Source organism: Hirundo rustica, chromosome 15, assembly GCF_015227805.2.
Source record: "Hirundo rustica isolate bHirRus1 chromosome 15, bHirRus1.pri.v3, whole genome shotgun sequence".
NCBI classification, from domain to species: Eukaryota; Metazoa; Chordata; class Aves; order Passeriformes; family Hirundinidae; genus Hirundo; species Hirundo rustica.
This window is the reverse complement of record NC_053464.1, coordinates 2,866,042-2,888,118: the sequence shown is the minus strand read 5'-3', so window position 1 is coordinate 2,888,118 and position 22,077 is coordinate 2,866,042. Positions and strand designations below refer to the sequence as shown.

General features: G+C 58.0%; 2 protein-coding genes across 2 annotated transcripts; both read left to right on the top strand.

The window, feature by feature from the left end:
* Positions 1–307: 307 nt before the first annotated feature.
* On the top strand, positions 308–17,274 carry PGAP6 (post-GPI attachment to proteins 6). The gene is made up of 13 exons (XM_040078804.2): positions 308–404; positions 4,415–4,592; positions 6,076–6,283; positions 6,362–6,495; positions 6,853–7,118; positions 8,271–8,590; positions 9,283–9,376; positions 9,948–10,071; positions 10,716–10,852; positions 12,759–12,937; positions 13,746–13,892; positions 14,270–14,386; positions 14,838–17,274. Exons 1-13 carry the CDS (start codon positions 308–310, stop codon positions 15,132–15,134), a joined length of 2,298 nt encoding a protein of 765 aa, XP_039934738.1. The 3' UTR covers positions 15,135–17,274.
* Positions 17,275–17,954: 680 nt separating this feature from the next.
* On the top strand, positions 17,955–20,797 carry MRPL28 (mitochondrial ribosomal protein L28). The gene is made up of 5 exons (XM_040078838.2): positions 17,955–18,288; positions 18,395–18,547; positions 19,253–19,387; positions 19,947–20,033; positions 20,415–20,797. Exons 1-5 carry the CDS (start codon positions 18,001–18,003, stop codon positions 20,496–20,498), a joined length of 747 nt encoding a protein of 248 aa, XP_039934772.1. The 5' UTR covers positions 17,955–18,000; the 3' UTR covers positions 20,499–20,797.
* The last annotated feature ends 1,280 nt before the right edge of the window (positions 20,798–22,077 follow it).

Genomic DNA, 22,077 nt, shown 5'->3' with positions numbered 1-22,077 from the left:
GCTCGCAGGGCGGAGCGTGGCGGCTGGAACCTGCGGCCCGGTTCGTCCCTCCCGGTTCATCCCTCCCGGTTTTCCGCTCCCGGTGCGGCGGGAGGCGGGGCCGTGCGGGGCCGTGCGGGGGCCGGGGCGGGGCCGGGGCGGGGCCGGGGCGGGGCCGGGGCGGGGCCGGGGCGGGGCCGGGGCGGGGCCGGGGCGGGGCCGGGGCGGGGCCGGGGCGGGGCCGGGGCGGGGCCGGGGCGGCGGAAGCGGCGGCGGCGGCGGCGGCGCTGCGGGGCGGGCGGCGGGGCCGGGGCAGCGGCGGGCGGCCATGGCCGGGGCAGCCGGGCCGCCCCTGCCGCTGCTGCTGCTGCTGCTGCTGCAGCTCCTGGCGCTGCCCGCCGGCCGCGCCAACCGCACCGGCCCCGGTGAGTGCCGGCGGCGCCGGACGGGGGCGATCCGCGGGGCCGGGGCACGGCGGGGGCGGCCGGAGGGGTCTCGGGGGGGGGCAGAGGCGGCGGTGCGAAAGCCGAGGGTGATGTTGAGGGGAGCTCCGGGAGCTGGCCCGGGTCTGGCGGATCTGCGGTGGCTTTGGGGTGGCTTCGTGCTTTCCCCAGGGAGTCGGGGGCTCCTGAGCATCCCCGGGGAGCAGCGCTTGTGCCGGCCCTGCAGAGCAGTGGGAGGTCAGGCCACTCGCAGGGGGGTTCTACTGAGTTTGCAGCGGTTGTTTTCCTTGGGTCTGCCTTGCTTTCGGGTTACTTTACTTCCAGTGCATGCCGACGCGTGGATGGATGGATGGATGGGAGCGGGGCTTTCGGGAGAGCGGTGTGTCTGGGGTCCCGCGGGGACCGTGCCCCGCTCCGGAGCTGCGGTGGCGGTGGGGAGGTCTGGAGAGGTGAGGTTGTTCACCTGCTCGTCCCGTCCCGGCGATCGGCTCGTTCTGCCCGTGCTTGTCCCGTTGATGGTGGTTATCGCTTCCTCACAGTCCGCAGAGCGTGAGGTTCTCGGGGAGCCGCGGGTGAGATGGCCCCGTGCCCCAGGCCCACCCTGCTCTGGCATCCTGCTCGCTGGGTTCCCAGCCCTGGAGAGCTCCCCTGCGCCTCAGGTGTGGTGCCGGCTTTGTCCTGGCGCCGTCCCGCCGGCTGCGGGAATGCCTCTGGAGGAACACCTCGGCAGGGTCACATCTGGGCGCTGGCAAAGATCAGCTGCTCCCCAGGGAGCGAGGGGTCCTTGTTCTGCAACATTGTGGATTTTCGACCCGGGATAAAGGAACAGGATTTCTGTTACATTGTAAGTGGGAAAACATCCTGCAACGCAGCCCGGTATTTCCTTGAGTCAGGCTCGTCGACTCTGTAGCTTTAGACGGTGTCTGCTTTGAAATGAGGGCTTCATCCCTTTGATGGGGTGCCCTGTGAAACCCGCAGTCAAAACTACCATGAGATCATCTTTGGACAAACAAACCCAAGCTGTAGCAGGTGACTCTTTACTCTGAAATTGAAATAATGTCTCTGTGCATCAGGGATTCTACCACGTTCTGTTCCTTGTCTTAAAACATTTCTGTGTTTTGCACAATACGTTCGACATCTGCTTATGCAAAATCTATATGGAAAAGGATGGAAAACAGCTTCCACTGGATGGGTCTCTGGCTCAGTTTAAAGCTTGTTTCACATCACAGAATAGTCAAGTGGGACTTTCCAGGTGGTGCCATGCTGGTGGGGAGCAAGCTGAATAGATGGGGATGGACACAGACAGAGCACAGCACATGCCAGAGAACTCTCTTGATACAAATGAGCTGCCAGAGCACACGCTTCGCTGCAGTGACCTGTCTTTCAGGCTTTTCTGTGCTGATGTTCTGCTTATCTGTGGTATTTCCTTGTCAGCCTGGGCGGGGGGAGTCACATACCAGGTTGCTGGTGCAGCTCTGGGTGCCCAGCACAGCTGTGAGCAGGGTCTCAGCCCTTGTCACCACGAGAAGCTGTTTGTCAGTGGACTTTGTCCACAGCCCCAGCTGGTGCTTACCTGGTGACAGGCAGTGCATGGGCAGGGCAGGTCTGCCTGCTCTGACCTGGAAATGCTCTTGAGCTCGCTCCACATAATTGACCAGTCCTTAATAAAGAGCCCCGCTGATTGCTGGAGTTTTTAATTTTGCAGTTGCCCTGCCCTCTCTTCCCCCAAACCCACACAAAGAGAGCTTTGGCTTCGTGAGGACGTGCAGGATGGGTGGTGACCGTGGCTGACAGCTGGTGGGGTCGGGGCAGGTTGTGGGTTGTCCGATGGGACCTGTTGTGTGGAGAGGGACCGGGGCTCTCCCAGCTCTAATCACACTTTGTGTCCCTGCCTGCCCTCATCCTGTGCCCAAGTGTCTCCATGGACTGCCAGAAACGAGTGTGCCAAGTGCGTGGGGAGTGTGCTGGGGGTACAGACACCACGGATGAAAGGCTGCTCCTTTCCACAGCCCCGCTGTGGGAAATGTCCCTGGGCTTGCAGGGATCACAGCCAGCTCTTGTCCACAGTAGCCACGCGCTGCGCTGGCGTTTCAGCCAGGGAGCATTGGTTTGAAAAGCCCCTTTTGTGGTCTCTGCTCCTTGCTGGAGAGCAGCGTGACCCCGGCGTGGGGACTGCCCTGGACAGCTCTGCCCAGGGGCTGTGGCCTCTTGGCTGTCCTGCTCAAGGCTCCCTTTTCCCTCTGGCCTTTCCTGACTCGGTGCACTCCCTTGGCTGGCCCCCTTGGCTGCGTGGCCGGGGCAGCCCTGCGGCAAGGTCAGGCAGCCGCGCTCTTCCTCCAGGAGCAAATCCTCCAGCCGCCTCGTGTGGCTGGTATTTCTCGCTTTCCTGTTCCCTCCTTTCCCTTCTGGGCTTGCAGGATGCCCGCAGGCTTTGGCTTGGTAAGTTGCCAAGGAGTTAAACCCATGATTACCGTTCCTGTCTCCTTGCAGCGCTGTGGGTGACAGCAGGCCGGCCAGCGTCCTCCTTTGGGGCATGGATCGGAGTTCCTGCTAGGATTAGATTCCTCCCGGCAGGAAGTATGTCGCAAGGATCTGGTCCTGCCTGAGGATTGTTTTCCTCTTTGCACGCAGTTGGGTCCCCTGTGTTTCCAGCACGACCCTGTGCAGCTTTGAGGGAAGGCAAGTTAACTCACCCTCACTTACTCTCCGATAGAAATGAGGAATCAGCCTCTGAAAGGTGCCACAGCTTCTCCCCACTCTGGGGATTCCAGAGCAGGAAAGGAGCATCAGGAAGCACTCCACAGACACATGAACACATAGCCTTCTACCCTCTTGCTGTGTGTTACGAGCCTTGGTTTTGGATGGCCTTGGCTCTGCCGTCTCTGTGCAGGTTATCCCTTTCTCTGCTGGTGTAATGCTTCTTTTCCAGCCTGAGCTGCAGTCTGGCTGGTTTGGGTAATGTATAATTTTGCTGGGGGTGATCTGTAGGTGTATAGCTGGGCAGAGGGATGGAGGATCTAGTTTGTCCTGATGGCACTTTGACTGAGTAGCTGTTGTCCTCTCGCACGCCCTTTCAGCCTACCCTGGGGCTGTTCTCACTATCCCAGCAGCCTTTCTTCCAGCTAGGAAAATCGTTAGGCTTTAGAAGGGATGTCTGAAAGAGTTACAGTTGCAGCACATGAATTTCCATAGTGTTGTGTGTCACAGGAGGGCAGTGCCTATGTCCTGGGCTGGGTAAATGGATAACCACAGAGTGGTTTGGGTTGGAAGGGGCCTTTAAAAATCACCTCATGGGCAGGGACACCTTCCACCAGACCAGGCTGGTCCAAGCTCTGTCCAACCTGGCCTTGGACTCTTCCAGGGATGGGGCAGCGACAGCTTCTCTGGGCAGCCTGTGCCTCACCACCCTTGCAGGAAAGAATTTCCCCCCTAACACCCAATCTAAATCTCCCCTCCTTTAGTTTGAGATCATCCCCCCCGTGCCTTGACCCTCTGCCCACATAAAACATCAGCCCATGTGCTCAGCAGAAGACCAGGGCACAGCTCCTGCCTCTTGGCACCATAAACTGCTGCTGGGGCACAGGGCACCCCTGTGCTGCCTGCACCCATCTGCTCTGCGCTGTGCCCCAGGGCTTCCTGCTGCCCGTTCCATCACCTTTCCTTCTGCCATCTACCTTTCCCCCTGACCTTTTCCTCCTCCTTGGTGTCTCTGGTGATCTCTTATCTTCAGGGCACATTTCTCAGAGCGTAGTTTAGGCATCTGTTAGTGCTCTCTGGCTCAGGGTGATGGTTTTATAGTAGGCATGTGGGTGGTTCTGGCTGGAGGTGCACGGATCACCACGGATCTAATGGGACTGGAATGAGAAATCGGGGACACAAAGTGCACTTTTCCAAGAAACACTGAGCCTCCTGTGTGCTTCTGTGGGTGGATAAAGCCCTGCAGCCTGCCCCCAGCATCTCCCCCACCAACTGCTGTGCTCTCTCCCTTCCAGACTCCCTCTATGTCTCCGAGTACTTCTCTCAGAGTGCACAGAAGCTGTCCTTCTACAGCTGGTACGGGAACGCCAAGCTCTTCCACTTCCACGTGCCGGAGGACACCGTGCTGCTACGCTGGCTCCTGCAGGCGTCCCGGGGGAAAGGGCCCGAGTGCACCAGCATGGAGATCACAGTGTGCGTATGTCCCCGTGCCAGGGCTTCTCCTTCTGGGCTTCTTGTCCCCTTGTCCTGGTCACTCGTGGCTGGGGCTGGCTGGTGGTGGAGGCTGGGCAGTTCCTCAGCTGCAGGAGCTGTAGTTTCTTCATGCAGCAGGACTGGATCTGTGTTAAACCCGTAGGAGTGTTTTGTGTGAGTGTTACCGGTGGATCTGGGGCTGCCTGTCAGGTGTGGTGTCCAAGAGACCCCTTAGGATGCTGCAGAGAGCTTCACAGTGAGGCAGATGTGCTGCTCAGAGCTGTTCCTGGCCTGGCAGAACCTGCCCATGGTGCCAGAGGATGTGCAGGACTACAAGGGACTTGAGCAGACCCAAACTGGTTGGAGTTGGGCAAACTGCCCAGTGCAGAAGAACTGAGGAGATTTGGGGGCACTTTGTGAGGGGCATGGCCAAGCGTGGAGCAGAGACAGGAGAGGAATGTGGTGTGTGTGGATACAGGAGCATGAGAAGATTGCAAACTCAATGCCAGTGAAAGAAATGCTGCTTAAAACAGTACTCGACTTGTTGAAGGATTTGAGGTCCAAAACTTGCCAGATTTTGAGCTTTATCTTTGGAAGACACTGAGCTTCCTCAGCAAGCTGGGTCCATGGAGCCGCCTGGGTCTCTGGCACCCCTTCCAGAGAGATCTGGGAGTGACTGAAGCTGCTTGGCTTGTGCTTCCCTGGTCTGTCCTGAGGAGACTGGCACTCTTAGTTGTTCCTGAGCAGCCTGGCACAGATGATCTTCCTGCTTTCTGCTTCCCAGAAAGGTTGCCAGCAGTCTGGAGTCATGAGGGACAAGGCAGCAGCTAAACAATAATCCAAGAAGTGATGGCTAAACCAGATAAGCTCCAAGGGGTAATAACATATCACCTGTCAAGTCTGCTTGCTGGACCTGTTGCAGCGCAGTCCAAAAGCAATCAAATTAAATGCCAAATTGACTGAATAAATATCTCCCACAGTCCTCAGCTGTGCGTGTTTCTGCTGCTTCAAATGCTTATCTGGAAAGCAGAAATACTGTACTGAAGTCTGTAACGCGGGCCTTCCTTGGAAAGCGTCTTTTCAGTCTGTTTGCCTTCCTTAAAAGAGGAAATGGGAAGATGCAGATCTTAGCTAGAAAATTAAATGTCTTTGTGGACGATTTTCCCTATATGGGGGATTTGCTGATGGTTATAAAGCAGTAGTCTGTGGGTGGGGCTTCACCTTAAGAAGCGTTGGAAATTTGCTTCCAGGCTCGATGGAACCGTGTAAATCTTAATAAGCTGCCAAGTTAAACCAACCTCTAAATAAATCCCAGATAAGCTAATTGCAGCCAATCCTCACCAGATGAAAATGATGACTCCACTTGAAAATGTGGGGTTTTCCAGCCTGCTCCCTTTCCAATCCCAGGCCAGTTTGTAACCCAGGTTATCTTGCCGGTGTCTGTACACCCCTGAGTTTGCTCTCCCTGTGGATTCCCTCTCAGGCACTTTCGGCACGGAGCCCCTCCGGTCATTAACCCGCTGGGCACTCGCTTTCCTGCCAACGCCACCGTCCGTCCCTCCTACAACATCAGCATCACCCTGAGCAGCGCCGTGCAAAACACCACCTTTGTGAACGTCAGCAGCCCCGCTGCCGGGGACTGGTTCATCGCTGCCCACCTGCCCGAGGCTGCGGGCAGGATCGAGGTCAAGGTCAGCGTCCCGCCCGGTGCCCTGCCCCGCGTGTCTCATCACAGCCACACCTGACCCCTGTGCTCTCCCCTCCTGCAGGGTTTCTCCACTCCATGCCCCTATATGTTCCAGGCAGATATGTTTGTGCTCAGACTCACTGATATGCCAGTCCTGGAGCCTGGTGTCCCCATGCCACACAAGGTTGTCTCGCCTGCTAAGCCACTGCATGTCAAGTGAGTGGGAGCAGCGGGTGGGCAACTGAGGGCACGGCGGGGTGGGATTTCCCGCAGGAGCTGCTATGGGGAAGCCAGTGCTGTTCCCACGTGGGGCTGGAGCTGGGGGGTCTCTGAGCCTCGTGCTGAGCTCCCTGCAGCAGCGGTAGGGTCTGCACGGGGAGCACAAGAGCACCCTTCCCCAACACCTCCCCGGTGCTCATAGATTCAACTGCAGGAATTTCGGTTCTTCCACACGTTTGCCCTGGGAAGGATTTTCACAGCACCAGGGCAGTCCAGCTCTCATCACAAAGCCCTGGGGACCTGGCTTGTGCTGGGAGCCCAAGCTCTGCAAACTGCTGCTCGCTGTCCCCGCAGGGTCTTCGTTCCCAAACACGCCGCAGGGATGCGGTTCCAGCTGAGCAGCTGCGTCACCAGCGAGCAGAGAGCCTGCTCCGTGCGGGTGCTGCTGGGCTCCATCACCCTGCCTCAGTCCTTCCAGAGGAGCCTCACCTGCACGGGGAGCACCAACTGCAGCCTGGCCCTGGATTCGCCCCCCTGGGAGAAGTGGCTGCAGATCATGGTGGAGAGTCTCGGCGCTGCCAATGCCAGCGTGTCGGTGGAGATGCTGGCTTCTTTCACAGGTGGGATTCCGTGTTCTTTAGCTGTGAGGGAAGGGCCAGAGGGGACCCTGGGTGTGCTGTGTCCCTCTTGGGTCTTTGGGTGCCGGGCTGTCATGGCTCTCCGTCAGGCTGGTTGCCTCCTCTTGGATGCTCTAGTTTTTGCTTTGGGAACAAAATTGAAAACTCCAGTGTTCACCCCAGAGAGGCGTTTGCTAGAGCTGCCTGTTTGGAAACACCCGAAAAGCTCCATGTTATTTTTCAAAGGTTGTTTAGGAAACAGTGTCTGGCTTACAATTTGATGGGGAAAATAGTTTTTTGTGGTACACCAAACTAAGGCTGTGCTGACTACTAATTGGCCAAGAGCAGGCTACAGGCAGGAAACCACTTCACAGAGGTTTACTTGGGGAAATGTCTGGGGTTGTAGTAGGGGAACGTCACCATTTCCGGTGAAACTGCGTGGTTCAGGTGGTCACAAGGTCCTTGTGGCTGTGATAAACACATTTACACCTATTACTTGACCATAATCCCTGTTTGACTGCTGGAAGCTCACCAGCTAGGTAAATTTTTAAAGTTTTCTTCTGCTGGGGGTTCTGCCACCTCCTCTTCAAGGCAGAACCTCATCCTGTGTGCTGGAAGACCTGGCACTGGCAGCAGAGGTGTTAGAGGGTGGCACTGGAGTGTCTGGGAGCGATGGACAGTCTCCAGCAGTGGGACTCCAAGCGTCCCTTCCAGCTCCGTCTGCCACAGGGTGATGGCCTGTGCCCATAACTCCACTGGCTTGGCTTCTCCCTCCTGCTCAGCTTTGTTTGCTCACGTATGGGGAGCTGGGAGAGACTTTTGTGCAGCCTGTGGCTGTGGGACAGCTGGGTGCTGAGCTCTGCTGCTGGCGGGTGAGCACTCCCTGGGCACCTTGATGCTGCTGTGTTATCCCTTCTTCTGTTCCCCCTCCCCTGCAGCTCCAGGCTGCTTCCACACACTGTACCACTGGCTCCCAACAGTGTCCCAGCTTGTGGATGCTCCTCCTGCAAAGACAGCTCCTCAGGGACAGTTCATGCAGGACTTGAACCACCTGGAACCCTTCCAGTTTGTGCTGTCCCTTGGAGACGCGCTGGGGCCCCGCCTGGCTGAGGTGCTAGACCTGGCTGTGCCGATTCCTCTCCTCTTTTGCTCTAGTTTGCAGACCAGGGAGCAGCAGTCCCTTCCTTAACTTCATCAGCCTAAACCAGAGCCAGGCTGGTGCCAGACCAGGAGCAGCAGGCAGCTCCGCTCCAGCTGCAGGAGAGGCTCCACGCAACGCGTCCGGCCCGCGGAGCTCCTGCCTGCAGAGCCAGCCCGTCGTGAGGGAGGACCTGGACGTGGTGTCCGTGCGCTACCGGCTCCTCAACGGTCCTGGTGTGCCCCTGAGCTCCCTGTCCCCCACCCTCCTCCTGCTCAACCTGAACACGGGCATGGACAGCGGGGGATCCCTCGTGGTCAACGTGCTGCTCAACAAGGTGTGCAGCTGGGATTGTGTCCCCCAGGCAGGGCTTGGCCCTGCTCCTGCGCGTCCTGCAGGGTGTGGGTGCCAGTGGGACTATTTCTCTTTTCGTTGTTACAAAATACTCGGAGCCTTTTTTAGCTGCTTCCAGCTTGTCCCACCTGCCAGCTCCAATTCAAATGGCACAGCCTGCGGCATGTGGCGGCAGTGACGCAGAGGAGACAAAATGGAAAGCAGCTGCAATGCCATCTTCTCCATGGGAGCCTGGCACCTTGCCACCAGGAGAGGAGGCTGAGCAGGGGAACCCAGGGATGTTCCTGTCCAAGTCACTGATTCCTAGGCTCCTTCAGTGACACCTCACCACCACCAAAATCAGCCCCCTGAAATTCCATACTACTTCTTGAGGGATGGACCAGGGCTCAGCCTGGATATTCTGCAGACTCTGACTTGTGTCTCCCCTGTGCTGGTGCTGAAATGATGTGTGGGTATCCCAGCTTTGGGGCAGTTCTCCTGGCAGGGTCCCCCACGAGGGTGTTTTGCCTCTCAGCCGTGACACAACACAGTGGTAGCACAAAGTCCAGTGAAACAGAAACATGAATTGATGGGTGACTTGAGCTGAAGGATTTACTGCCCTGGGCACTGGGAGGGGAAGGTGCAGGGGGATGGCATCGGGGCACTCTAACGTGGGACACTGCTCTGTTTGCACAGACATCTGTGAGCCTGGCCAATGCCACCGTGGCAGCCTGTGTGAGTGCTGCTTCACCAGTGCTGTCCCTCAACGCCACACAGAACTGCAGCACAGGTAGGAGAGATGCTGGCACTGCCACCAGCTCAGCTGTGTCATCTCAGAGCTCTGCTTTTAGACCTGGCCGGTTGTTGACTGGCTCAGAATTTCATTGTGTGTCCCAAAGAAACCGATTTTTGCACAAACCCTCATGAGGTCTTTGTGCTGGCACATTCCCAGGGTGCTGGGGTGCAAGTGGGGGTCTTGGCACCACGAGATAGCCTCCACCAAAGGAAGGTCTGGTTACCAGCTGGGGCTCTTCCAGCCTTGTTGGCAGGAGGTTTGGGGATGGTGAAGGTACTGCTGGTGTGCAAAGCAGCTAAGCTGTGCACTGGAGGACCGGCCAAGACAACAGGCTGTTCCAGGTGCCCTGTGCTGCCCAGATATCTAGCAGGAACTGAGATGAAAGAAAAAATTGAGATCTGAGGAAAAAGGGTTTTGAGAGCAGGGGTCCTCTCCATGCCCCTGGAGCCCCCTGAGCATGGGAGCCAGGAGGCACCTGGTTCCTGTGTGGTCAGTCTCAGCCTGGGATTGCTATGGGCCCTTCTCCTCAAGCCCTGGCGCATCACAGCACCCCCTTTTCTTTCAGCTTTTTCCCAGGGCTACCCTCTGAGTGTGAGCACGTCCTCTGCGGAAGCGATGCTGATTGTCCTGTACCCACAGACAGACGACTGGTTCCTGTCCCTGCAGCTCCTCTGCCCCAAGGGACAGGGGTGAGTCTGGATGTCACCCCGCTGCACCCCACTGCCCTCGGCTTGTGTGAGCAAACCCGACCCCCTGTCCTCCTGTCCAGGCTGTGGGCTCCTCTCGCCTGGTGGCAGCTGAACTGTGGCTGCAGAGGGACAAGGAGGTGGGTGGCCCTGCTCGCCCGCTCCCTTGTGAGCACCCAGGCAGCTTGTTTGGTGCTGAGCTCATGTAGGCTGCACGTGGCAGAGCCTGCCTAGGTGAGCTTCCCCTTCCCCAGGAGGAGTCAGAGGTGGTAAACTGGGAAATAATTGCTGCTGTCACCCTTCTGGGAGGTCTCTAAGGTGCAGGCAGCTGTGCAGTTTTCCTTCCTGCTGATTTCTTGTGTAAGGAGCCAAGTGCGTGATGCAAAACAGCACTGGTGACACTGGTCCTGAGGACAGTCGTGGGCACTGGGGTCTGCCACGGTGTGGGGAGAGCTGGCACCCACCTGGACGTCAGTTTGGCAGCCCAAGTGGCGAGGGAGCGGGCTCTGCTCGCGGCTCTTGGGAGGGGCGGAGCAGATGCCGAAACAGCGGGGAGCTTGCACTCAGGAGCGTGGCCTGGCCATTGGGAGCGGGGCACAGGGCTGCCCCAAGGACTGTGGCGCCACGGGGACGTGCTCTCCTTGCAGGGAATGCGCCAGTGCCGAAGCCAAAGTGACGGTGTTCGCGTACCTCACCCCCTGCTTCAACGACTGCGGGCCCTACGGGCAGTGCAGCCTCCTGCGCAGGCACGGCTACCTCTATGCAGGCTGCAGCTGCAAGGCTGGTGAGTGCCTCCTCCTGGGAAGCTGTGCCGTCCTCCCCGAGGGCACAACGCAATTTAAAAGGGTGGTGTTTGAGTGGGGGAGCCTGGGGTCTGCCCTGGCTGGCAGTGTCACAGTGCCTGGGGAAGCAAAGTCCTGGGAAGCGCCCGGGCAGCCCAGGGGTGATGGGGAATTGGGATGAGGATGGCTCGGAGTCCCTCAGGGCATGGAGAAATGCTTCTGAGCATCCCCAGAGAGACGAGGGTGCCTGAAAATGCCTGTGTCAGAGCCTGTGCCTGTCGGGGAGGTTTGTAGTGTCGGTTCCTGGTACGAGATGCGATGGGGCCGGGCTGCGGTCCCTGTGTGTCTCCTGCCAAGGGCCTCAGACTCAGAGGTGCCCCTGGAGAAGGAATATCTGTGTCAGCTCCTAATTATCTTAATGGCCTGGGAAGCCTGTGGTGTAGGGAAGATGAGCTCTGCTGTGCTTGGGTGGGTCAGTGCACCTGTTCTCAGCAGAAGGACGAGGCAAAACGTGGTTCCCTGCTGCTCTGGGCCTGAGCCAGGACCTCCCTGCTGCAGTGCTGATGATGGGTGAGGAGCGAGATGGAGAGCATCATCCCAATTTCCCTGAGGGCTGCCGGGTTCTGGGAAGCACAGAGCACCTTAAGGGAACTGGGGAATCAGGCTGAGGACAGCTTTCCGCTGAATCACTCCGAGCAAAGTGCCCCATCTGCATATTTGTGACCCAGAAATAAAGCAGAGAGAGTTGGTTCCCTGGGCTCTGCCTGGCAGGGAGCCAGCACACGGGGCAGAGCTGCTGCTGTGTGTTCCAGTGACTCTGGGATGGGATGGATGCTGCTGATAACTCAGCTTCTTGACCATGGAGTGCCTGCACATACCCTGGCTGCCCTGTGGCTGAGCTCCTTTTTTCAAAAAGAGGGCATGGGCATCCTAATCTTTAATTTAAATAATTTAAATAATTTAAATAATTTGAATAATTTAAATAACTTTTAAAAAGCAGAGGCAGATTTGTGGTCGTATAGATTGCCTCAGTTCAGTCCTTGGTATCCAGCCAGAGCTGTGTTTTGTGTCAGGCACTGCCCTTTAGGAAATTTTCACTCCCAGTCTCCTGTGCAGCCCTGGATGTCACCATGGGCTGAGGCAGAGGGTTTGTTCAGCCTGTGGAAGAGGAGCTGGAGTGGGACCAGTCACACTTTCTGCTGCCCACGGAGGTTACAGGGACCCTGGAGCCAGCTGTGCAGGGTGAGCACAAGGAAAGGGCAAGAGGCCACGGACAACGGCTGCAGCAAGGAAAGTTTCACCTAAATTGGAGAAGACACATTTTCCCCCCTTCAGAGCTGTTTGTTTTGGCACAGGTTCCAGGTCTCCATCCTTGGAGATCTTCAAAAGTCTGTTGGGGAAGGTCCAGAGCAGCCTGACCTGGTTTTGGGTCTGCTCTGCTATGACAGCTGGTAGGAGAGGAGCCCAGTGGCTCCCTCAGTGCTGGGGATTATTCTCCCCCTGATTCCTGGGATCTGGAGGGATCTTGCACCCACCTTACACCATCCCGTGAAGCATCTGAGCCTGGAGTGCTTGATGTTCCACCGGCAAGCAGCACGTGTGTTGAGTTACTGCAGGGATGGAAAGTACCAGTGTGGATGTAGGATGGCCTCAGCTACATGGGGACAACCTGGGGAACGTCCTCAGGGCAGCCACGGGGCTCTGCTGGGGTTCCCAGCTTCCCACAGCAGAGTGTGTGACGAGGAATGAGACCACCCTGAGAGCAGGAGCGTGAGAGACTGCTGGAGAAGAGGCTCAGGGACAGTCTGGGTGTGGGATTGCTCCTTTTCAGGCATCCCAGGCTCCTGCTGGTTGCTGTGGGAGGACAAGGCAGGACTTTGAGATCCACAGAAGCCTCTCTGTCCGCAGGTTGGGGCGGCTGGAGCTGCACGGATGACACCAAGGCCCAGAGCGTGGGCACACAGAACCTGGCCACGCTCCTGCTCACCCTGAGCAACCTCATGTTCCTGCCTGCCATTGCAGTCGCTGTCTATCGCTTCTACCTGGTGGAGGCCTCTGTCTACACCTACACCATGTTCTTCTCCACGGTAGGGACTGCCTTGTGTCCCCTGACACCTCCCCCTGAGCTCTGGGCATGCTGCGCCAGAATCGAGTCCTTGATGGAGCAGCCCATCCTGGAGCTCCACAAGGAGCTTCTGGGATCATTGGATAAGCACCTCCATGGGCACATCATAGTATCCAAGAATGTTAAGGGGTTCGAATGGACCTTAAAAATCACCTCGTTCCTTGGACAGGGACACCTCCCTCTAGACCTGGTTGCTCAAGGCCTTATCCAAACCCAGCTTTGAATGCTTCCAGGGCTGGGGCATCAACAACCTCCTTGGGGAACCTGTTGCAGTGTCTCACCATGCTCACAGTAAAAATGTTCTCCATAATACCTAACCTAAATTCCCCCTCTTTCAATTTGTACCCGTTAGTCCTTGTCCCATCACTCCAGTTCCTGAGGAGAATCCCTCTCCAGCTTCCCTGTAGCCCCCTTCAGGTGCTGGAAGGTGCTGTGAGTTCTCCATGCAACCTTCTGTTCTCCAGGGTGAACAGCCCCAACTTCCTCAGCCTGTTTTCACAGAGCAGGTGCTTCAGTCCCCTTATCAGCTCCATGTCCCCCCTCTGGACTCGTTCCAGCACTGTGTCCTGCCCTTTCAGAACTGCTGGGACACTGCAGGGTGCCCGCTCTCACCCGCTCTCCATAATGCCACAGCGGTTTGGTGGAGCTTCCTGGAGCCGCTGCAGGAGGGATCCTGCCTGTGGGCTGAGCCTTCTCCTGCCTCCCCTTCCCAGAGAGCCGTGTGGTGCTGCTGGGCTGCTGCTGACCTTTGCTTTTGTCCCCGGCCGCAGTTCTACCACGCGTGTGACCAGCCGGGCGTGGCCGTGATGTGCATCATGGACTACGACACCCTGCAGTACTGCGACTTCCTGGGCTCCGTGGTGTCCATCTGGGTCACCATCCTCTGCATGGCCCGCCTGAAGAAGATCCTGAAATACGTGAGTGCCAGGTGACCCCACGTGGCCTGGCCAGAGCAAGCCACCAGTGGCCAGGCTGAGCCCTCTCAGCGCTGTTTTAATGACGCAGCTGGGTGACAAAGCCTGTTTGTCACCCAACGCCACCCTGGGTTGTTTTGTCCCAGCAGTTTGGCTCGTGAGCCTGTGTGCTTGTAGGGGCTGGGCCTGAAGATTTCCCCTGAGATCTGGGGTAAAGGTTCATGGGTCCTGTGGTTTCTCTTTCTTGAGGGTGCTCTTCCTGACTCTTGCGTGGATGTGGAGCTGGGAGGCCAGAAAAGGTTCTCCTTGCCTCTGGCATGTCTGGCTGTACTTTCTCAACAGATGAGCTCCTGACAGTAGTGCTGGTGTCTCTTTTCCAGGTGCTTTTCGTCCTGGGGACCCTGTTAATTGCCATGTCCCTGCAGCTGGACCGCAGAGGGGTGTGGAACATGATGGGTCCCTGCCTCTTCGCCCTCGTCATCATGGTTGCAGCGTGGGTAAGTGAGGGCAGCCAGGCAGGACCTGCTGCCCTTTGCTCCCCGTGGGGAATGCTGGTGGTCGAGCAGACCCAAGGCTCCAGCCCATCCACAGGCATGGCTTGAAACCCTGAAACACCCCTGTGGAGGGGGCAGGGCAAGGGATTCACCTTCCAGCCCTGCAGTAGCTGAGAAATCCCCTGGTTCTGGGTCTCAGACCCACGGCTGCAGTGCTGTCCCAAAACATGGGCTGTGGCTTGGCCCTGGGCAGGAGCTGGAGCCTCTGTGCTGGGCTCTGGTGCCACAGCTCTTGGGGGGCTTTTGCACAGCAGAGATGGGCCCAAGCAGGGGTGGGGCCGAATTCCTCAGGGACAGCAGGCACCCTGGGAGGTCAGCAGATGCCCTGGGGTCTGTTCCCCCCCTGCCCCAGCTTCTGCCTGGCTGCTTAACCCCGTGTGCTCTGACCCCCCAGGTTCACCACGGAGCAAAGCGCAGGCACTGCTACCCCTCCTCGTGGAAGCGCTGGGTTTTCTACCTCCTCCCAGGGATCACCTTGGCTTTCATTGCCATCTCAGTCTACGCTTTCATGGAAACCAATGAGAACTATTACTACACCCACAGCATCTGGCACGTGCTGGTGGCTTGCAGTGTCGCTTTCTTGCTCCCTCCTCGGGACAAGCATAAGAAGCCCTGGGCCTGGCCCCAGAAGCTCACGTGTCGCTATCAGATCTGCCAGAACGACCGTGAGGAGCTCTATGCTGTGACCTGACCTGTCCTGGTCACAGGGGTGGAGGGATGGGGAAGCTGCTCTTGGCCCTGGCTGCCCCTCACACGTGCTCGTTGCCTGGACAGAAGGGCGCAGCGTGGACTGGGTTTAAAGATGAAAATTGTCTGGGCTGGTCTCGTGGAGGCAAGTTTGAGGCCACCTCTGCTTTTCTGCTGGGGTGGGGCAGGCTCTTCACGGTTCAAGATCTTGTCCCCCACCTCCCCATAGCCCTGGGGGAAATCGCCAACCCTTCTTCCCCCGCTGCTGCATTCATGAGGCTTGGGCTTAGCCCACACTGAGCTGGAGCCAAGGCTTTGGCTGCTGGGCTCTTCTCTGCACCCCGTCCTGGTAGAGGATGTGGGACAGGGACCTCCCCTGCCATCCTGCAGTCAGCACTTGGACCCAAGAGAAGAACACATTTCTTCTGTTCTGGGGAGCAAATGCTGCCGAGTGCCCTTGGTGCTGGTGGGGAGGGAGGGAGCTGATCCCAGCACGTGCTGGGCCCTTGGCTGCCATCTCCTTGGGGGTCTGGAGCCTCTCTCCCTCTGAAACAGGTGCTGCTGCTCTTACCTGGTCCTGATTCTGTGGAACCTGGGCCCTGGATTCAGGATCAGACCCTGCAGGAATGTGACAAACCCCGTGTGGGGACATGCAGAAGGCAGCAGCAGCATCTCGGCCAGAGCTGTGAAACCCGCAGCAGTGCAGGGTTTAGTCTGAGTTTAACTTCAGCTCTGGAAGGAGCCAGGCTGATGGTGTTCAGGGATTGACAGTTTTCCTCCTTTTGGGGGGTTTGGCATGGGCAGGGCTCTCTCTGGGGCAGCGCAGGTGGTTCGGGGCAGTGCCTGAGCTGCTCCTCCAGCCTGCTGTTCCTGGGAGCCTGGGTGTGCTGCAGGGTCCTGAGGGCACAGCAGTGTCCCAGCCCAGCCAGGAGCGTCACCAGGGGCTCCCCAGGTGGCCAAGGTCTCCTTTGCAGCGTCTCACCTTAGCCTTACTCTAGGGCACGCACAGAGCAAGGGCAGAACTTGGCAACCAGGGAAGTTCTTTGCCCATCCTTCTACAGATAAGGGCTCAACCACATCGTTCCAGCTATGTCAGCCCGGTGTGTGCTGCTGGGAGCCCCTCCTCAGGTGGATTTGGGGAGGAAAGAGCTTTTAATGAAGGATTTGCCTCCTCGGGGTTCTTTCTTTGCTTTGAAGAGCACCCAGCTCAGCTCTGCACTTTATCCCTCTGCCTCCCCTTCCTCAGCAAAGTCCCCCTTTTTAAGCAGGCACAGGACAAGTGAGGGACACTTGTCCACACCCAGCAGTGTCCTCCCCCCGTCACCTGTGTCCCCTGCATTTCCCTCAGCTGCTGCCATCCAGGGCAGCACGGTGGGAAGGGGGACATGGGGCCCTCAGGGCTTCCTCTGACTTTTACCACATTTAGGCACTTTTTTCCCCCCATCTCGGTTTGCACAGCGGTGCTGAGGCCTCAGCACCGTGGCAGGAGACCGCCGCTCCTTCACAGCCGTGCCGTCCATGCCTGGGTGCCACCAGTGGGACCTGGGTGCCACCAGACTGGTCTGGGTGCTGCCAGCGGGACCTGGGTGGCACCACTGGGACCTGACTGCTGCCAGTGTGACTTGGGTGCCACTGGTGTAACCTGGGTACTGCCAAGGTGACCTGAGTGCTTCCAGTGTGGCCCAGGTGCCACCGGGGTGGCCAAGGTGCCCCCAGTGTGACCTGGGTGCTGCTAGTATGACCCAGGTGCCACCAGTGATGCCACTGATATGGCCAGGTATTGCCGGTTATCATTGAAAGCAATAATTCCTCATCGGGCCTTTCCCTTCAGGGATTTCCATGCTGGAAGCAGGAGAAGCTTTGGAGAAAGAAATCCCGCTGACATGATTGTTTATTTTGTGTTCAGTTGTTAATTTTTGCTTTTCCCTCTCCCTGCTGACCTGGCCTTGGTGCCTGCAGGAGGGAGGGTTAATTATTTTGGGTGAAATCTGAGCAAATTCCTGTGTCTGGGGAAAAAAAGAAAAAGGTTATTTTTTTTTTCTTTGCTGTTAATACCTGTGATTATTTTATACGGTAAATTTTAAAGCTTACGGTTTTATAATTTAATAAAGGTGACGGTATTTGCGGGCAGACGCCTGGTGGCTGCAGTCACACAATCACAGGGCTTCGAGGGGCCGCTGGAGATGATCTCATCCACCCCCCTTGGCCAGGCAGGGTCACCTGGAGCAGGGGACACAGGAACGTGTCCAGGTGGGGTTTGGGATGTCCCCAGGGAGGAGATCCCAGCCTTGGAGGAGATCCCAGCCTTCCCTGGGCTCTGTCCAGGGCTCTGCCATCGCCGTGTGCAGTCCTCCCGCACAGCATGACGGAATCTCCAGAGCGGGAAGGGACCCACAGGGATCATCCACTGCAATTCCCGGCCCTGCACAGACCTGCCATCAGTCCCACCCTGAGCCTGAGCACTGTCCAAACACTGCTGCAGCTCTGGCAGCCTCGGGGCCGGGACCATTCCCTGCGGAGCCTGGGCAGCGCCCAGCATCCTCTGGGGAAGCACCATTCCCTGAGATCCAGCTGAGCCTGCCCTGGCCCAGCTCCAGCCGCTCCCCTCAGTCCATTGAGGTGGATCTCCAGCGGTTCCGTCCGTGCCCATCGCTGCTCCTCTCTGGGCACCGCCGGGAGGAGCCGCCACCAGCCTCGCACACGCCCCGGCCTCGCCGGGGACGAAACGCGGGCGCGGCGCGGCCCCTCCCGGCCGCCGTCGCGTTCCGTCCGCGGCAGCCAATGAGCGGCGGCCGTGGCCCCGTTTGCGGCCGCGCGGCCGGAAGCGGAAGCGGCGGTGGGGTCGGTGCCGGTGCCGAGGGCGCGGGGCGATGCCGCTGCACCGCTTCCCGCCGCGGCTCTGGGCCGCCATGCGGCTGCGGGAGGGCATCTGCGCCCGGCTGCCGCAGCACTACCTGGCCTCGCTGCAGGACGACACGCCGCCCACCCCCGTGCACTGGGAGCCGCACGGCCTGCGCTACCGGCGGAACCCGCGCACCGGGGAGCGCGAGCGCGTGCAGGACGTGCCGGTGCCCGTGTACTTCCCGCCCGCCGCCGACGAAGGGCTCTGGGGCGGAGAGGGGTGGATCCGCGGCTTCCGCTACGCGCGCGGCGACAAGGTGAGCGCTGCGCCCTTCCCCGAGCCCGGGCCGCCCGCACCGGGCCCCGCCGGCAGCGGCCGCCGCCGCCCCCCGGGGCAGCCCCTGACCGCCGGGCCGCGCCCAGCTGTCCACTAGGCTGCCCAAGACGTGGAAGCCGCAGCTGTTCGAGCGGCAGTTCTATAGCGAGATCCTGGACGCCACGCTGACCATCACAGTCACCATGCGCACTCTTGACCTCATCGACGCCGCCTTCGGCTTCGACTTCTACATCCTCAAGGTACCGGCGGGGCTCCCGGCCAGGCAGGGCTGTGCCCACGCTGCCCTCAGCCCTGGGCTGGCAGGCCCGGAGCCCTAGAATTCAGCACAGAAAATCCCAAGTGGGAATAGACACCCCAAGGATCATCCAGTGCAGCTCCTGGCCCTGCACAGACACCCCAACAATCCCACCCTGTGCCTGAGCATTGTCCAAGTGCTCCTGGAGCTCTGGCAGCCTCGGGGCCGTGCCCATTCCCTGGGGGGCCTGGGCAGTGCCCAGCACCCTTTAGGGAAAGAACCTTTTCCAGATATCCAACCTAAACCTCCCCTGACAGAGCTCCAGCCATTCCCTGGTCCTGTCCCTGTCACAGAGAGCAGAGATTGGAGCTGCCCCTTGGGAGGAGCTGCAGCCCCTGCTGAGCTCTGCCTTCAGTCTCCTCTCCTCTCCTCTGGGCTGAATAACTGCTGCTGTTAATGTTTTAGCACAGATCTAATGCTCCCAGCCTTTAACACCCTCTTGACTGGAACCATTAATATTAAAACTCACACCTGTGATCAGATTGTCTGTAGAGCAAATCCCACAGATCTTTCCCCTTTCACAAGGCGTGTCCTGAGAGCCTCTGCTGTGTGTGGATAAACTGCCAGCTCTGTCAGTGTGCTGGGGGACTGCTGTTCCCCCTGGCAGCTGTCCCCTGGTGCAGCCTAACTCCGGGCTCCCTTTCTGCAGACTCCCAAAGTTGACCTGTGCTCCAAGCTCGGGATGGATTTGAAGCGGACGATGCTGCTGCGCCTGGCCCGGCGGGATCCCCGGCTGCACCCCGATGATCCAGCCAGGAGAGAGGCCATCTATGACAAGTACAAGGTGGGTTCTGGCCTGCAGTCCCTGTCCTGGTGTCCGCTGCTTGGATGGTCGCCCGTCACTGGTGTCGGTGCTCCTGTGCTGAGGGACAAGAAGATATAAACATCACCAGGTTTTCTTGTCTCTCTGTGGCTTCTGATTTGTGTACTCATCATTTAGGGACACAAAAAGCAGGGTTTGTGCTGTGATTGAAGGTTAAAAAAAAAAGTAAGAATTTGTGCTATCCCTGGAGGAAGGAGCCCCGAGTGCCCTTGTGCTGTTCAGTTTTGTGCAGCTGGTGGCGGTTGCCAGCAGGGAAACACCACCAGCACCCACAGTCCGTGGAGTTGTGCTGAGAAACAGCCCCAGAACTACCTAAAGGAATTGCAGGAGCAGACAGAGCTGATCAGAGAGCAGAACCCCTGTTAAGAAGAAAGGAGAGAGGGGAAGTTGGTTGTTAGAAATGAGGGAACAGGCCTTTAAGGCTTGTCCATAATAATGTTCCCACTGGATCACGTGTTTGTGTCCTGAGCATAGAGAGGATTTGTATCCGGGTCACCTGCAAAGACTTCTTTTGTCACAGGAATTTGTGATCCCAGAAGAGGAAGCTGAATGGGTTGGCTTGAGTTTGGAAGAAGCCATAGAAAAACAGAGGCTCCTGGAAAAAAAGGTGAGTTCCTGGGTTCCTGCACATCCAGCTTCTTCATGGGCCGTGTTCACCCATGTGCTCCAGTACACACTGATGGCAGGCAGTGTGAGAAGGGAGGAGGGAGGGAGGGATCCTTGGGAGCTGCTGCTGATTCTCATCTGCTCTCTGAACTGGGGAAGCTGCTGAATGCGCCACACAGGTGCCTGCCCTCTGTGAGGGAGGGTTACAGAGCTGAGCAGCAGCTATGGCACAACAGGTTGCTTTGCTCAGCCCCTGAATTAAACCCAGTCACATCTTCCTCTGGTTTTAGCTGCCAGCTCTCCCTCGGCTCCCCATTGCACTTTCCCCTGCTGCTGTTCAGGTTCACTCCTTTCACGTGGTTTATCCTCTGCTTTGTTGCAGGACCCTGTCCCCCTCTTCAAGGTGTATGCTGAGGAGCTTGTCAGCCAGCTGAAAGAGCAGCAACAGGCAGTGCAGAAGAAGTAGGAGAGAAACCTTGGGAGCAAAACCCCAGCTGCTGACAAAGCAGTGGGATTCAGGGCTCTGCTGCCTGAACCAAGCCGGTGGGCAAGGGGCCACATGAAAACCACGTTCCTGAGGTGCCATGACAGCCTGAATTCAGTGAGGACCTGTTCCTGTGCCTGAGGAAGGGGTTTCTGTGCGGTGGCTCTGAGAGTTCTCGTCAGACTGACTCAGTGTGGATCTTCTGCCTGTACAAGCAGTTGGCTGCTGTTGAGAGCTCGCCTGTGATACAAAATACACATTTTGGTATAAAGAGCAGTAAACTTCTCTCTGATATTTATTTTATTAGTGTGTTGTAGCAGGGACCATGAGACACAATGTAACTTAGATCAATCCCCTGCTTCACCAGCCCCCATGGCTGTGCCCCAAAGTGTGACCCCGAGCCCCTCAGCAGGTGGGGCTGAGCTCCCCAGCACAGCTCACTAACCCTGGGGTTACAGCCCTGTTTCTGCTGTAAGTTGGTGACTTTTAAATCTTATTTTGTAAAAATGTGGTTGAAGTGAGTGTTGAAGTCTTTGCTGCTGTCTGGCAACAAAGGACTGCAAAGCACTTGCCATAATTACAGGCTGATGAGCAGCACTGGGAGTCCCTGGTGTCTGGAAGCTTTGTGGTGGTGCAGTGGGTTTCTGGGTGGATCAAAATCAGCCTCTGCCCTTTTCCCATCAGCTCTGAGGTGAGGGACAAGCACAGAGCCTGCAGGCTGAGCCTGTGTGGGTCGTCTCTCTGGATCATTCCTTGCCACTGGAAGAGACTTTGCCTTACCCCTGCCTTGGGTTTCCCCCTCTCTGGCACATCAGGGCAAGTGCCCTGCCTTGGTTTGTGAGCCACAGGACTGAGGGAAGAGGAACTGGGCTTGTAGAGAAGAGTGTGGCTCAGCCCCTCTGCACTGGAGGTGCAGACCACAGGGAGTGGAGATTGCCAGTGCCTTGAAGGTCTAGGGGAGGAGAGGTGCAGAAGCAGTCTCTGGTGAGCCCAGAGTCTCAGCAGAGCCGTGCTGGGGTAGAGTTGAATGGGATCTAAACAACAGCATTTCACGAAAACCAGACTTCTCTGCTGCTCCTTAGGGCAGAGGAGGGGCTGGAGTCGTCGTAAGGGGTTTTTGAGCCTGCAGAGGAGCCTGGCACAGGCTGGGAGGGCTGGCTGGGGCTGCCAGACAGGGCTGTGCTGTTCCTGCAGGGGCACAGGGGGAGCAGGCTGGGTGGCAGAAGCTGGGATGTTTCCAGCCTGCCTGTGTGTTCCGTCCCCAGCAAGTGCAGGTTCTCAAGAGCAAACTGGCACAGAAGGTCATATTTGCCTAATTAATGATTGTGCAGCTAGGCCAGCACAATGACATTTGGTTATCTTCTCTTTCTGCTGCAACTGAGCTGAGTGGGAAGCTGCTGCCCAGCTCCTCGGGGACCCTGACACTCTGCCCTCGTTAGAGATAATTAGCTGGGACAAGCTCCTTGTTTGACAGCTCTGCTCATCATTAGGGCCAGCGCAGCTCATGCATTTTAATGCAGCTCCCAGCGAAGCTTCAGCCCGTGGCTCTGTCCTGGCCCCC